The sequence below is a fragment of the Sinocyclocheilus rhinocerous genome, unplaced genomic scaffold, assembly GCF_001515625.1.
Source record: "Sinocyclocheilus rhinocerous isolate Xijiao unplaced genomic scaffold, SAMN03320098_v1.1 scaffold2194, whole genome shotgun sequence".
Taxonomy (NCBI): Eukaryota; Metazoa; Chordata; class Actinopteri; order Cypriniformes; family Cyprinidae; genus Sinocyclocheilus; species Sinocyclocheilus rhinocerous.
This window is the reverse complement of record NW_015652304.1, coordinates 1,013,791-1,030,722: the sequence shown is the minus strand read 5'-3', so window position 1 is coordinate 1,030,722 and position 16,932 is coordinate 1,013,791. Positions and strand designations below refer to the sequence as shown.

General features: G+C 36.7%; 1 protein-coding gene across 2 annotated transcripts in view; it reads left to right on the top strand.

Moving 5' to 3' along the window:
• The window catches only part of LOC107714691 (basal cell adhesion molecule-like), a 54,500-nt gene that overhangs the window by 24,631 nt on the left and 12,937 nt on the right, over window positions 1-16,932 (top strand). For both annotated transcript variants that reach the window (XM_016520638.1, XM_016520636.1), the window contains exons 2-3: window positions 13,700-13,827; window positions 13,957-14,170. In XM_016520638.1, the coding sequence (XP_016376124.1) occupies window positions 13,700-13,827; window positions 13,957-14,170 (342 nt within the window). The remainder of the gene's footprint in view (window positions 1-13,699; window positions 13,828-13,956; window positions 14,171-16,932) is intronic.

Sequence of the window (16,932 nt, the reverse complement as noted above, 5' to 3'; positions counted from 1 at the left end):
AAAAAAAAAAATATATATATACTGAAAACACTGGTTAATGTATTCATGTTATTAATATACATTTTAATAACAATGTTTTAATAACATTGATTGGACAAATACAGCATGCAACAATCATATAACCTGTATTCTCCATTTGTGAAATGTCATCCTCCCAGTTACAGTTTTTCTGAATTGCTAAAACACATTTCTTGAAACCATCACTCATTTTCTCAAAACCTTAAACACAAATCCAAGTACTCAAACTAAATTCACGAAACCTCTGACTCTTCCATCAAAATCAAACAATCATTGCAAAGCCATTTCACTTGCACTCAAAATCAACCGGTGCTCTCAGATCAAACACACGAGTCAATAAAATAAACATTACAGAGCATTCATTAGACACTACAGAGAAAAATGGAGAACACAGCATCCAGAACATTACAGAAAAAAAGTATATTGTATTGAGTAAACAATTTTGCAATTCTGTATAAAAAGTATAGTATCTCAGATTGTTTCCCTCTATTGTTCGTATCATCATTCAGTCACCTGTGCCCTCTGAACTGGCTCATATTTTGTACAGTTGGTTTGATCACATCATTAGAAAAAAGTGTGAACAATTTTGAATTGTTGCGTGTAAACGATGACAACTGTGCTTTAGTTGTGTTTAACTTTTGCCGCTTGTGTTTAGCATTTTGCAGCACAAATGCATCACAGTGTGATAAGTGTTTAAGTGAATGAGAATGTGTTTAGAGTTTTGCAAAAAGAGTGCATGAGCCTAACTGCCTGAACGTGTTTAAGGTTTAGCAGAAAGAGTGCTTTATTCGACAAATTGGTTTAAGCTAGTGAGAATTTGGTTCAGAGATTGGGGTTTAGTGTTTTAGCAATTCAGAAAAACTGTAATATATTTGACATTTTGTACAGGTTTCCTCAGACGTTGAAACTAAACACAACGCACGAAAGTTTCTGTGACTGTACAGGCCTCATGAATATTTAATGAGGCATTGTATCATTTATGATTGGCTGTCTAACACTCTCGCCCCGCATTGTTTCACACTGTATAGTTTTGGCAGAGCAATTCAGCAGAGCTTCATACCCCAGGGTTAGAAATGCTGCCAACCACCTTTCAAAATGACAAATGTGAAACATTTCTGAACCCAGTGTTAAAACTGGCCTTTACCACAAGGTTATGTGGGTTGTGTAAAATGCTACTAAAACTAAATGTGGTATACTGCATAATCATCTCCATATCTTTAATTTTACTGAAAAGCATTTCCCGCTCTAATTTAGATTTCCAGTTCTTCTCTGTTATAAAAGAAGAAGAGCGAAATGAGTTACGTGGGCTGAAGGGTTGCAGTTCTGTTTGTTTGTAGGATCTTCCTCAATTTACAGTAAAGCTAGTAAAATTTACTTGGACTGGTGTGTATATATGGGGTTTGTGTGCCAGCCACCCCGCCAGTCCCCCCAATAGCCCCTCCAAAAGTCACCCGCACCATTGTCCAGTTAATAAAGCACCTGAATGTAAGAAATGTGGAGCTTACGGAGGGAAGAAGGGTGAAAGAAAGAGGGAAAGAGCAGACAAAAGGAGAAGTGTTAACTGAAGTCAGGAGACTAGAATTAAAGCTGACATGGGCAGCAGAGGGCTGGAGGAGGAGGGGACATGTTTTTGTGTGTGGCCTGCTTGAAAGACCTTCGTTTGAACTTGATAAGTTCATAACGACCTGTAAGAAAACTGAGAGAGGAACTAGTAGAAAATGACATCTTTTAATGTCTCAAATGTTTCACTAAAGCATGTAGATTAAAAGAAGGTCAAGTATTGTTAATGACTGTTGATAATAAAGTCATTATTTTTTTATTAATTATTTCTTCTTATGAAGGGATTTCAGGAGAAACAACAAGAGACAAAGACAAAGTTGATACTTCAATAATAGATAATTGACAAAGATGTCTGGAACCTCAAAGGACGTTATGATTTCATCTTTATTTTCATTCCTCAGAAACGTATTTCCTGCTAGAACAAAGCTCTGTTGATTTGGTCTCATTTGAGCCAGGATAACCCCTTTTCCTTCTGGTTATCTGCACCCTAAACACACCACTGTGTCTGCTCAATATTTATAAATGCAACTTACTATCATCCCTCAGAGAAAAGCATGCTTCACAGAGGGAATGCTGGGACAGAGAGAGAGAGAGAGAGAGATGGAGTGGAGAAGTGGCTCTGGATGGATAGAGGGAGAGAAAGAGAGTGAGGGGGCAGCGCTGGCTGTCCTAACCCTTTTAGCGAGATTAACTCGAGCCGTAATGTCTCTCTCACATGGCCCTACTATTTATCTTCTGACTCAGCTCTCTCTCTTCCTTTTTTCCTTATCCTTCTATCTCAATAATGAGTTTGGGTGGTACAGAAGAGCCTGCATTGTGGATGTGGCAGCTGTAGCATTAAAACACACCAGCAGTGTGGCGGCTCTCGTACAGTAACTGTCAGTGCTAATACAACCCCTTCATCCACTCCCACCCCGCTGCTGTCAATCAACTTATTTGTTTTATTGCAGCCTGCTTCCATTTTCAGTTTTTATTCCATCTCTTTCTCTCTCAGAGCTCATCTATTTAATTCACTTCATTTTAGATGTCCATTACTGGCTGTTCCACCATTAACTGCCATCTAGCCCGACTGATTGCGCTGCCAAACAATGCATATATCTGGCTCCTGCTTTAGACGCTCAATTTTTGCTAAAATAAATGGGGGGAGTGCAGACAAGCACTCAGTTGGAGCGTTTAGACATCTCTGTTTCTTTTTATATTCCCCCATTTGCATCCATCTTTCTTTGGGTTTTTGCACTTAAATGTAACCGCCCAACCCCCAACGTGTACCCCATTTCGCTCCCCAAATTTCATTCTCACGTTTGGCTTCGCTCTGGAAACTGGAGTTAGGAATACGGGGCTGTAATTGCACCGCCTGGGGGCCGGTGAGGTGATCAGGAGAGCGAGAGTTGTCCCTCAGCATTAAATATTAACTCTTTTTTTCATCCCTGCCTCTTTGCTGACATGCCCTAATAAGAATCCCATCTCTTCATTTTTGTCAATGTCATGTGAGTTTCATTCCAGTCCCTTAGAGGCGTTTTCAAATCGAGTTTCCCGAAACGAGTAATTTGAAACTTTTGAGACGGCCTTAAGATTGCGCTCCATCCTTTCTTGTTGACCACATAACAAACTACAATCGGATTTCTATGACATGCATCATATATTGATAGAATTTGTGCCATTTCAGATATGCCTCTATATTTAGTTTTGTAGTGCAAGCTCACATTTCTAAGATAGAGCGGGATATTTTCCTCTCTTAGGCATTTGAACCTACTTAATAACTAAGTAAAAAAAGAATAAAACATCAGCTGTGTTGGCTGCAGAGGACATATTTTGTCTAAATTATTAATTCAAGATTTGCAGCATAACCTTCTTAGACAAAATGCACCAGCCTAACTAACCAGACTATAAATTATAGATGCAGAACAGTATCAGATAGCTTTTAATATATCCTGTACATAGATTTAATGTAGGATGATGAAGTGCATGCTTAATAAACTCTCATTTTTTATTTATTCATTGTACAGATCATCATAATGCGATCCGCACACTGCACAGTGCTATTTGTGTAAACGTAGTCTTTTCTCTTTCATGTCGTGTAGTTGTTGGCGCCGGCCCTCATATTGAATTTGTTTGACTCGTGACGCTGTTGTCAGGACGACTGCAGTAGTGGGGTGGAATGCCAGGAGAACACAAGACTGAGCGTGAACTGACCTTGTAGCCTACTTCACACTGTTTATCCTCAGAGATCAAGAGACGGAGACTCTTTACCTATTTATAGGAAAACTAGAGTTTATCATAGAAAATATCATCTGAGAGCGTGAAAGGGCATGCAAAATATTGACTCAAATTAATATTAAATCATGTTTTTACCTTATTAGATTACATTCTTGCTATTTTTATGCACAATTTATCAGGTATTCCAGAAGTTTCTCTTTTAATCAACACTGGATGGAATCATAGTCTGAAACTAAAAATTTGGAATCTGTGCCCATCATACAATACAGATGTTTTTTTTTGGGGGGGGCAAATTTGTCAAACCTCAACTGCCAAAAATTAACAGACTGGCTATAACTTTTGGAATTAGTGATGACATCTTCAAACTACAAATTGGGGCAAAAGTCATGTGGTATATTTATGCTTTTAGATAATCTTTGTCATTTTTTAATTGACACATTATAACTTTCCTTTCCTTTTCTGCTGATGTAACTTTGATCATGTGGGCTATTAAATAAGGTTAACAAATAGCAAAATAATTACTCAGACATTGTTTTAGCAAACTCTCATTTGACCTGGCTCCATTTTAGGGTGAAATGCACACTTTTCACAATCCAGTAAGTTCCCGATGGATATGGGACAAGATGGAAGTCATGGAAGATATGTTTATTTCCTCACTAAGTATTCTGTTTAAAGGTAAAATTAGTAGTTCTTTATCTAGCATTAGCATCAGTGTTCTGTGTGTACTTTATGTAAAGATACCATGGTTGGGCAACTTGGGCATAACTCGGAATTTTCTCAGTCATCAAATCTCTCCACCTTATGTATGCCATACTGATGATATGCTCGGTTTTTGTCTTTGTGTGACTTTTGTCTTCTGGCTTCAGGACTTTTCTGCTTCTTCGGCAGTTCAGGTCCTGATTCTCCCATCGTCTCTTCTGGTAAAGCACAATCATGTGTTCTGTTGTCTAATTTTTGCTCTTCCATCAGTTTTATCAGCATATCTAAAGAGACGGCAGCCAGTAAGCATCCACTCTGTTGTTTAGCGAAGCACTGCGGGTCATGCTGTTTTAAAATGACAAAATACATTGAGGGGAGTGACCCTCTTAAAACTCTTTTAAAGGAAACTGTTATGAATACAGTCTCATGAGTGTACACCATCCAGATGACTTCACAAAAACTAAACGTATTTTTAAATTAGCACCAAACTACTGAATGCACCCTTGATTCAGAAATACATCGGTTAACAGAAGTAAATGTGTTGCAAAACAGCAATTCACAGCAATTTTAACCAAGAAAGGCGAGAAAGAGGAATGGGAGGAGATTTGTTTACCAGAGTGAAGTGCAGAGAACTGTGTAAGGCTAGTGCATGATGTGAAGCATCGCTGAATGTTTAACAACCAATAACATTCCTAAATCATAACAGCATGACTGTAAATATATACTCTAGTGTCATTTGTCACAGGTCCGCGGTCCCAAAATGAAAACAGAACGGCAGGGAGAGATGCATGAGGCGGAGGAATGTAGCACTCGGCGGGAGCCAAAAGATAAATTCCCACGATCTTTTGATGTCCTGTTTTAGCAGAAGACTCTGACCACACACAGAGAGTCTGTAAACCTCAGTCAGTTAAACCTAAATGCTTAAGTTAAATATTCAAACCTCAGTTTTATGCCAGTGAAAGTGTGGTGTAACCAGAAACAGATTGCGACCACTTTCTGATGCGACCACTTTCTGCTTGATGGAAGTCATGCACTTGACTCAAACAGGAATTCAGTTAAGCTGAGTAAAATATATTGATCTTAGAATGGAAGCTTGAATATCAGAAATAAAATACCCCTATTTCTTTGTTGTATAATGTCTGCGTTTGTTGTTTGTCACTGGTTCACACACTTCAAGAAGTGTATGGAGACGCTAACAATGCTCTGAAGGCCTGACTAGGGTAACTGAAGTTCACACGGTTTCACTTTGTTATAGTTTGCGGGTCTAATAGATGACTATGGGGGAAATGGAAAAACGTTATTGTTTTAGTATTACTAAGCTACGATCAACTAATTGGTAGACTAAACAAAGTTGACGGTAACACTTTATTTCGATAGTCCACTTTAGACATTCTATTAACAGTAAGTAACTTTGCAACTACATGTCAACTAGCAATTAGTAGAGTATTAGTAGACTGTCTGCTTAATATCTTCTAACACCTTCTTTGTCAACATTCTACTAACCCTAAACCTACCCTAACAGTCTACTCTGAGAGTTAGTAGACATGTAGTTGCAAATGAATGAGAATTAGTTGACATGTAGTTGACATGTAGTTACAAAGTTACTTATAGTTAATAGAATGTCTAAAGTGGACTATCGAAATAACCAAGTTGACTTTTCCAATTTTCCGTTGAGTCTTTTTGCTTTTAGCAATTTCCTGCTACCTTTATGTCATATTATTACTCAACCCCAGTTTCACTTCTTATTCTTTATGTGTATGTCTGTCTGTCTTTTTCTGCTCGCCCTGGTCTTTGCCTTGTGACTGAGGGTGTGAGAGAGCCAGCAGCTGCTGTTGGTGCTCTTGCACCTGTTCTTGTCTCATCACGGCAGTGATGACTGATGTCAGGCCGTGCATGGACCCATCATGCTCCTCTCCACCCTCCACATCCATTAAACACACACACATGCTCACAGCAGGCCTTCTTTATCTACTGTTTGCTCATTTTGTATTTGGCAGCTTATTTAAAGATGTCAGGAAGGAAGTTCTAAATTTGCCACCCACTTCCTGTCCTGAAGTTACTTTACACTGTATATTTTTCTTGAAGTCCTGTGAGTCTGCATGCTGAATATGATTATATAAACCGTTTTTTTTCCTATTTTACACTTTAATGGTGAAAAACAAAGAACACTTCACCATGGTTGTTCTAAATCCACAAGATATTCTTAAAATGCTGAAGAAACTACTGGCCACTTTTCCATATGATGAAAATGTCAAGCTCAAATATGAAAAAAAAACAACCTTTTATTTATTTATTTTAGACTTATTCATGTACTACTCTATTAGGTGTTTATTAATACTAATAAAGTAGATATCTTTATATTTTCAGTATTTTTTATTTTTAGTTTAAGTTTTAGTAAGTTGTTATGTGCCGCCTTTATTAGCTTTTGAATATATTTATTTAGCTTTATTTTATTTACATTTTAATAATTTTAGTAATTTATTTTTACTGAAATATAAACTTATTTCAGTTAGTTGTCAAAGCAACATTTCACATTTTGATTTAGGTTTAAGTTTTCATCTAATATTTAGATTTGATTTGATTTCTGCTTCATTTTAACAACGAAAACAACTTTTATTAGTTTGTTTTAGTTAACAAACGTAACAACATTGCAGAAAGGTAGTCTAAGTCTTACGTCTTATGAATACATACAATAACCCAAAGGGACTGAAATGTAAGTCTTGACATCTGCTGTCAGCATCTGCAGTAGTGAATGTCATCCAGCTGTAACTACTGATATTCCCACTTCCTTCACTCACTTGTATTCCCCCGGCAGTCCTGCTTCCCTGTTGCCATAGCAATAATGTTCAGCACAACATCATCACTGAAAATTACAGCCCTCCACAAAAAATCAGCAAGGTTAATACTTTTCCTGTTTGTGTACATGTGTGTGGGTGGTTGTTTTCTCATGAATATACATGCACGGTTTGTGTCTGAATTTATTTCTGTATTTCATTTATATATAAGCATCTGTCTGCTTGAGTTAGTATCCAGAAGCCATACCCGAGTATTTTTTTTTAAACTTAAAGCGGTTAAAGTTACTTACGGTAATTAAAATTCTATGGGTAAAAGTATACATCTGCTTTTATAAGCAATTATTAATGAAGTTTAAAGTTAATCCAGAGCTTATTAGAGAATTTAAAAGCAGAAATCTGAGTACATTTAGATAGATTTATGCTTAAGAAAAAAAGTATACCAGTGGGGTATGAAAAAAAAAATGAAAGTTTAATTCATAATAAATTCCCCGAATGTTTTCTCTGAAACGTTAAAGGTAATATCTTATGCAGTTTTGCTTCTCAAGTGAATTTATCCTTTTTTTAACATATGTTCACCAGAAAAAGTCAATGTACTGATTAAGAAAGTTGTATTTTGATTAGATTTTTATTTAAATTTTCGCTGTGCATAAAATCACGACTGCTCTCAAGGGTTGATTTCAGCCTGGTGTTGTTTGTGTTCTCCGGTTGTGTAAATTACAAGCAGAGGCAGTTTTTATACAGAAACTTTGGATTTAATGAAACTGCTCAGCTGTGCTGACCTACTGTCACAAGCAGTTAGATAGACAAGTCCATCCATTCAGTCTCCTCTGAACAGGGAGGTTATTTTGAGGACTGACAGTAATAAAGGTTGTCAATAAAAATTAAAGGCGTAAAATTCAAGATTTATTATGAAAATAGAAGCATACTGAAAGTGGCCAAGCAGATATAGAAAAACTGTAGCAGAGTGAAGACGCTTTGAGAGCAGTGTTAGGAGGACAGATTATTAGCTCATCTTTTATTTATACTGTAGTTTGTGGGCACCAATGTTTCTGTTTATGTGACTTTTTTCTACTATCATTAAGATCAGCCACAGGGCTCCTTTGACAGTCTTTGGTTCAGTTTCTAACCACACACGCACACAAACACAACATGTCAAATGCGCTCTCACGAGACAAACTATTCTCTCTCATAGTTCATAACCTCTGTGTGGAGCATCCAAACATACAGTACTATTACACTCATCCATTGTTAATTCATAGTTTTTTTTCCACAGCATAGCTTTAAGGAGAGTGAGATACTTTGTTTTTTTTAATCTATCGGCTATTTTGAAATAATGAGGGACTAGGATTTTGCAAAGCAGCTGTTACGAGCCAGACTCAAACATGCTTTGCCCATTTCAGTAGCATTCGAAGCACGTGCAATAACCACTGCTTCTGTTGTTTGAGCACTCAGAGAAAGGACTGATGATGACAGGGTGTTAATAGAAAATTGAGTTTACATTTGAAGCTGTTGGCCATGAGGGAGCGATCACCTTTCCGCCTGTCAGATCTGTGTGTGTTTGTATGTCTGTGTGAGTGTACAGTATGTCCGCTCAGTGGAAAGGTACTGTATACACACCATTCATCTGTATAATACATCAGTCCCTCTGTATGAGCTTGTGTGGCACCAGCCAGAACATTCATTAAAGCAGGTTATAAAGGAGAGGGGAGGGTATACATTGTTGGCACTGACTCACTCACTATTACTTAGACAATTTATCCATAGTGCTAAATGTTTAAATTTACACTTTGTGTGAATGACATTAATATTTGCACTTAGTATAAACAAGGTGCTATTTCTTGCTTTTGTACACTTAGTGCAAACAGTATTCATCACTATTTAGTGTATAAACCTTTTGCTTTAAAGGATAGTACACTGTAAACAAAAAAAAATCATTTTTATAGAATAAACTGGCAGCTGTGGTTGCCAGAATAATTCTGTAAAAATACAATAAAAATGTAAACATGCTTACAGAAAATCCTGTAAATTTTTACAGTTTAAAACTTACATTTACAAAACAAAAAGAGACATGTTGCTACTAAATCTGAAGTAAATGTTAATGTTTTGAGTAGAGATTAGAGGGCATGTGAATAAAAAAAAAAAGAATGATGATGTGCATGGATAAATCATTTAAATCAAACATTGTAACATTCTGTTAAATAAAAAATAATTGTATATATTTCTAATGGTGAATTTAAATTGTATCAAATCCGTTGACTGAATCATTCAATGATTGACTCATCGACAGAGTCCTTTGAATGAATGATTCAGGTTCACTTGTCAACACCTACTGACGTAATGATGTAACCTGTGGAAAGTGTCATTGAAGAATAACCACCACTAATATACAGACTGACAGACAAGTGGTGTATAACAAGAGACATGGTGATTTTTTCTTTCTCTTTTTTTTTAAGATATGCGACAAAAAATAAAAGTAAGAAGAGAAAAAAAATAGAAAATACATTAAAAGTTGAAGTGGAGAGGCAGCTGACTCTTTTCACAGCGGCGTCTGTTCTCCAACTGTGTGTGAGGGACAGTATTCACTTTGGGGCAGAACTTCAGGCGGATGGTACATCAGCAGCCTTTGACTGTGCCAGCTCTCCGTCTTTCTGAAGTTGACTGGCCCAGTTCTGTCTGTAACTCTCTTGCCAGAAATTGGCGGTACTAAAATGATCCATCCGTCTGAAAACTGCCTTGAGTTTTCAGAATGCAGTGTGGCGACCTGATGCGCTTCATAAATACTGGATGTGTGTGTGTGTGTGTGTGTACAGTCTCCTCTCAGTGTGAGTGTCTGTCGATGTGTCTGCTGCTCACAGTGAGAACGTCTCCTGTCCATCTGCTTCATCACGCGTGCTCTCTTTCTTTCTTTAAATCCGATTATCTCAACCACTCGCTATCACTCGCACCCACCCACACGTGCCCTTGACCGCACCCATCCAGCCCCTGCTGAGGTGGAGATTGAACAGAGGAGGCACTAATTGCCCCTTAATTGCCCCTTAATTGCCCCTCTGTCTGTCCAGCTGCTCCCCTAGGCAGAAAAGACGAGTGGACAAGTAATATTGATCAGATCTAAGTAGTGAGAATAAAAAAGAGAGGTGAAACAAGGGGTGGGAGTTTTAAACAGATATTATTAAAGAGATAGCTCACATAAATATTCTTTTTTTTTTCATCAATTGCTTGCCTTCATAAAACAAAAAAAGATATAAAAAAAGACAATAATGGACATCTCAATATGTAATTTTTGTATATTTAGAAGCACCAAACAGAACCGCAAAAATAAAGATTGTTTTAACACAGGTTTCTAAAGCACTTTTTTTTTTAAGTGATATGCTTTTAGGATAATAAAAATGGTCTGTCTTAGAGCTACAAACCAGTCAACCAATTAAAAAGATAATTACATTTATTACATTACACACTGATTTATTAAATAGAATCAATCAAAATAATTACATAAGAAATTTGCTGAGAAAACCCCCAAATGCAAAGTCCTTTATTTCAGAAGTGTTACCGGTTAATTAGATAATGAATAAAATGTAAGTATTTGTTATATATGTAATATAATTAACATGTTATTTATTATATAATTCATTGTATCTTTTACTAAATTAAAATGTAAGCTGAAAAATTTAATTTTAACATTGAAAAATTACCTTCACTTAAACTTCATTAAAGGACGTAGTGACAGAGAACGTGCACTTGAGACCTTGCGATGGCCTCTGCCTTCACACTTGGATCACTCTTCACTCACAGCGGATATTACAACACAGTCTATAATGCAATATATCACAACTGAATGGACTGCTAAGGCTGCCGATTTCGGACAGGGCCATATAGAAAGTAATGGAGATGAATTAAAATCCAGGGTTAAAATGAGAAAGGAAATGAAAAAAGACAAGAGTGCTGTTTTTGACTGTAATATAGACCAGTGTTTCCCAACCTTTTTTTAGTCGCGGCACCCTTTGGAAATTTTAACAAACTTGTGGCACCCTACAAAATTAATTTTGTCACAATATTTGAATTTCTAACTTCGATGTGATAATTTGAAAAGTATAGATATTCGGTACAACAGGGAAGAACTGCAGAATATAACGTCATACAGATATTTTTAATATTATTAAAACATTTTGTCCATCAATGGTGGCAATCAGTAGGCTAATTTCTAATGAAGAGACCAATTTATATGACAGATTTTAATGTAGGCTTTTATTCATATGTAAACATTGTGAGATAGCTAGTTATAATGGTAATTAAACAAAGTTTTGATTTTACAGCTGGGTAATTTTGTTGCAGTAGCACGAGATAGCTTGATTTAAAACTTTGAAGTGAATAAAAAATGACAAGGAGGCTAAGCAGTTAATAATAAAAAAAGAACAAATAAAGAAATTCCTAATGATAGCACAAATAAAAAATAACGACAGGCCTTCGAATTAAATAAATTGCGTTTTAGTTTTTCAGGTAGGTCTAACAGTAGGGTTAAGATATTTAACTTTTTTTTTTTTTCTTTTTTACCAATTATCCAATTAATGTTTAGTCCTAGAAAGCTATTATTGTCAGAACACGTGAGCATAACATAGCGGTTTAACAGATCAACGACATCAGAAATGGATATTATATAATAGATGCTTTTTTTTTTTTTACATTTTAGCAATTTAAAAATATTAAAAAAGGATTTTTTACACGGCACCCCTGCTCTCGACAGACGGCACCCCGGTTGGGAAACACTGATATAGACTACAGAGAATTACTTTGGATGGGAGACCGAGAGTTGTGCTCTGTAAATGTCAACACATGCTGACCTTTGACCCCACTATTACATACTGAGATCTCTGAAGCATTCTCTGTCAATCACCAGAGGAATGTCACACCCACACACACAAAGAAACTCTATTCTACTGGGTTGTAGTGTATATACACATAGTGCAAATAATTTTTTACTATCTTTATTATGTGTGCTGTCCATATCAGCTCATTTCTTTCTTGTTGAGTGCTAATGCAGAGCACTTCTACTAAAACAGTCCTTCTGGATCTGACTGGTGTGTTTTGGTCCCTGTGTTGTTTTGATTCAGCTTTAAAGGGAAAGTAGCATTTTAAATTTTTTTTTTATTTCACTGTTTCTTCTGTCTTTTGAACTAGTTTTAACCCCTCAGCCTGTACTGTATAATGCATTATTACAGTGGTCATGAGCTGTTCGTTTGGGTTCTGTGGGAACCATGAGAATCTGTTAGCGGGTGTGTTTATGTGTGTTGTCTATTAGCCAGAGGCATCTAGGGGAAAAGGAGGATCCTAGAAGACATTATTGTCTGTCTGGATGCCACACTACTCCTGTGATCTTTCTAAACAAGGCAACTCCATGCTCATATTACACATGCACACAAAAGGACTCTTAATCTGGGTTTCATTACACAACAAAAAGTAGTCTGAGATTGGAAGTGTTTTGAAAAACATAAATAACTTACAGTATAACTTGGGTGGGTAGCTCAAAAATGTGCCACATTAGCTTTAATATATTTTTTTTTACAGGTGTTTGTTTTTCGATCAGAGGAACTATTATTTCCATATAAGATTTAAAATGTTTGCTACATGAAAAATCTAGTGAATAAATAATCAAGGCATGTTTTTCATATAATTTTATATATACTACTAAATGAACACAAAGAAAAATGATATTTAATTATTTTCCTTTACATGTGCTCATCTACACTACTCTTCAAATGTTTGGGCTCAGTAAGATTTTTTTTCTTCTGCGTGGATGCATTAATTGATCAAAAGTGGTAGTTAAAACATTTATGCTTCAAAAGTGTTTTAACAGAAGATTTTTCTTCTTTTGAACTTCGCAAATGTAGACACTTTAAAATATCTTTACGTGACACATATTGCAAGTCACAAACACACACAAAAAATCTTGATGGAGAAATAAAAGATGCATTCAATTCTGTTAAATATTCATGATGTTTCCAAATTTGTTGCCTTCAAAATCATTGAAAATATATTGAATTATAAAATATATCACCCAGTCCCACTGTGGACTCCCTAACACGCTCCTACTACCCAATTTCACGAGAGCAAAGGGTTATCGACAGTCTCTTTTCTTTCTCTCTTGCACCTGGTTCTGTGCAGCTGGGCTTCGTGTTTGGAGGCAGCGGGAACACAATGGCTGTTTCAGACTCACAGCGTGTGGATCATTTCTCACTGTGTGTGACTCCGAGGCTGCTGCAGTGAAAAGCCGTCTGGCAAATTATTATGAGTGTTGTTCACTGCCACCTTTCCAGCCCTCGATCCTTCCCGCCAAAACCAAGTCCAATTGTCAAGTAAAATAGCCATCATTGCTATTACACATATACTTATTTGTCTCTTTTCCCTTTTCTTTACAGTATGTCTGGCTTCAGTCACGGTCAAGGTGACTCCAGAGGTGGAAGTGATTAAAGGAGAGACTGCCAAACTGCCTTGCAGCTACACCACCTCTGCATCAGCCTCTGCTATTGTGGTCCAATGGTTGATTGTAAGTACACAAATGACTTTATATTATGAGAATATAGCACTTTTTTCATTTGATATCTTTTTTTGTTTTGCATTTCTTCATGTAAAATGCTGTACTACATTGATGTATATGTGTTTCCATCATCCTCAGGAGGTTGCAGGTGCAAGAAAACTAATTGCTTTCAAGTCTCCACAAGGTATTGGTGTTGATCCAGGCACAACAATGACAGATCGGTTATCCATGGAAGACGACTTGTCCATCACCATCTCCCCAGTCATGGTGGAAGATGAGAGAATCTACATCTGCCAAGTGACCGCAGGAGCTGTAGGGTTCTCTGAAGATAAGACCCAGGTCAAGGTTTTCTGTAAGTCTGACTGAAAATGAATACATATGATATTTATTCCCTCCTTATTAGCTGAGCATGTTTCGTTTTGAGCACTTTTGTCCACTCCTCTACGATTTCCATAAACTAAATGAGACATATGGCAAGCCACTTTTACCCCTATTCATTAGTCTTGGGTGTTGTTTATGAGTTTGCCCTGGGTCAATTATGGCTGTACAGATTGCATTTGACATTATTGATTAATAGAGTGATTGCACTTGTCATGTTTGATGGATGTCATTTTATAGGGTTATAAGAGCCAAAGAGCTTCACGTGCATTAAGCATTACACTAATGACCACTGACCTGAGAGCAGAGCTCCCTGTCCTTGCCTAACTGATCCCAAATCAGATGCAAAGCATTGGGAGTCTGATCTTACACTGAGAAAACATTTAAGGGAGGAACATTTAATCAGTGATGGGGTGAGGTGTGTTTTCTGAAGAGGCTGCATGCTTGTGTATTGCTGTACTTGCACTGAAATTAAGTACTGGCACAGAAGTAAGATGTAAACCGTCAAGCTAGATATTCTAAACATGTTCCTTGTGTGTTCCAAATAATATATAAACTAAAATAGATGTAAACTGACATTTTTTTTTTCAGAACTGTAACTGGACATTTGTAGACAACTGTAAAATTCACAGTAAAAACATTTTCCCAACCAGTATTTTGTTTTCCAGTAAAAATATTAAAACATTTGTCAACACATGTTTTTTAAAGACATGTAATACTTTTATTCAGCAAGGATGCATTAAATTGTTAAAAAGTGACATGTATAATGTTACAAACGATTTGTTCTATTTCAAATAATTGCTGTTTATTTGAGCTTTCTATTTTATTTCTGTAAACAAAGAATCATATTATCAAGGGGCTCCACAAAAATATTTAGCAGCATGACTGTTTTGATAATAATGAGAGATAATAATGAGAAATATTTCTTGAGCACCACATCACTGTATTAGAATGATTTCTTGCTATCACAGGAAAAAAAAAAAAAAAATTTTAAACGTAGAAAACAGTTATTTTAAAATGTAATAATATTTCATGATATGTTATAATATGAATATTATATCACATTTTTTTCTGTATTTTTGATCAAATAAATGTAGCCTTGTGTGTATGTATGTGTGTGTGTGTGTGTTTGCATCAATTATTGAAAATCACCTTTTCAGAAATAAAATGTCATTTATTTCATAGAAGGTGAGACAGATAGGTGGTGTAACACTATATATATTATATATTATAGACCTTAGTCAGGGTACATGGTGTATTTATATCATGATTTATAGAATATTTAATTTATCAGTTTATAGATTTTTTATTTTTATTTCTTTGCGTGTCTCTAATTGGCCTGCATTATATTGTATTGAACTTTCAGCCCCCTGCTCAGCAATTCATTATTTCTTTAGAGACCATCCCCCAGTTGTGTGTGATGGGGTCACTGATGGGGACACTTTATGAAAAACTAGACAACTGTTTGTGTGTAGGAGGGCGTAGGCTGCGTGGGAGAGAGAGAGAGTGTGTGTGTGTGTGTGTGTGTGTGTGTGTGTGCGTGCGCAGACCAGAGAAAACAGCAGAACGGACTCTTTGTTCATTTTCCACCCCAGACTGCATGGAGCGAGAGAGGCAGTAATGGCTGTAATAATTGTGAATGAGAGCAGGGGGACTGGAAAACAATGACATCTCCTCCCAGGAGACGAATGCTGCTGCCTGCTTCATGGCTAATGGCTGCACCAAAGGGACATGTCCTTATGTAGAGAGAGAAAGAGACATCCATCTCCATGCAAACTCACACATGTTCTCTGCTGCTTTTAAAGTGTCTTTCAAACACATTTTGAGAAAGATTAAGACATGAGAGAAATGCTTTGGTTCAGAAAGACCAAGCGGCAAGAAGAGAGACTGAGAAACTAAGAACTTTTGGAAGAATGGCATGACTGCTAATGTTATTAAAAATGATTCAGTTTATTTTTGTACCAGATGACAGCTGGGAGCAGTGATATGGTGACCTTGCGTGTGAATTGGTGGGTGGGGGAGAGCTTGCAGCTCGATTTGAAAAGGGAATTAGAAGTGTCATAAGGTTAATGCATGGCTTTTATATATATATATATATTTATATATATAACAATTTTTTCATGTTTCCGTTTGGAAAATTTTGGGGCAAATTCCCTAAACAAGTTTTTGCACAGACTATTTCTGTTGTAACCAAACACAGCTTTGGACCCAAAAGCAGAACACAGACTAAAAATTATGCAAATAAAATTTATTTATTGCCAAAGGTCAAGCAACACAATCCATCTCTCATTTGCTGTTGAAGATTGTTGGCTAATGCCGAGTTCACACTGCACGAACTCGTCGGATTCGGGCATTTGTCGGCGATTTCGCGAAACCTGCCGGCGAGTGAAAAATCGGGCTAAAATCGTGCAGTGTGAACTCTGCATTAGGTGAGCTGGAAACCAAACAGGCCAGAGATATGTTGGTAGAGCAGAGAGAGTAGTTCGTTGATCGGGCGTGGCAGGCAGAATGCAGGACAGCGTTGCCAATTGCTTTCAATTGAAAGTAGCTAAAACTGGTAGCTAAATGTCACTAGATGACATCATGACGGCAAATTCACTGATCTATATAAAGATTAATATAGATCAGTGGGCAAGATGAGAACTTAGATAAGGTTTGTCCAAAAAGTTGCTATATTTGTCCCTAAACTTTTGAAAAAAGTCTCAAAAGGGGCGGGGAAGTCGCTAAATCTAGCTA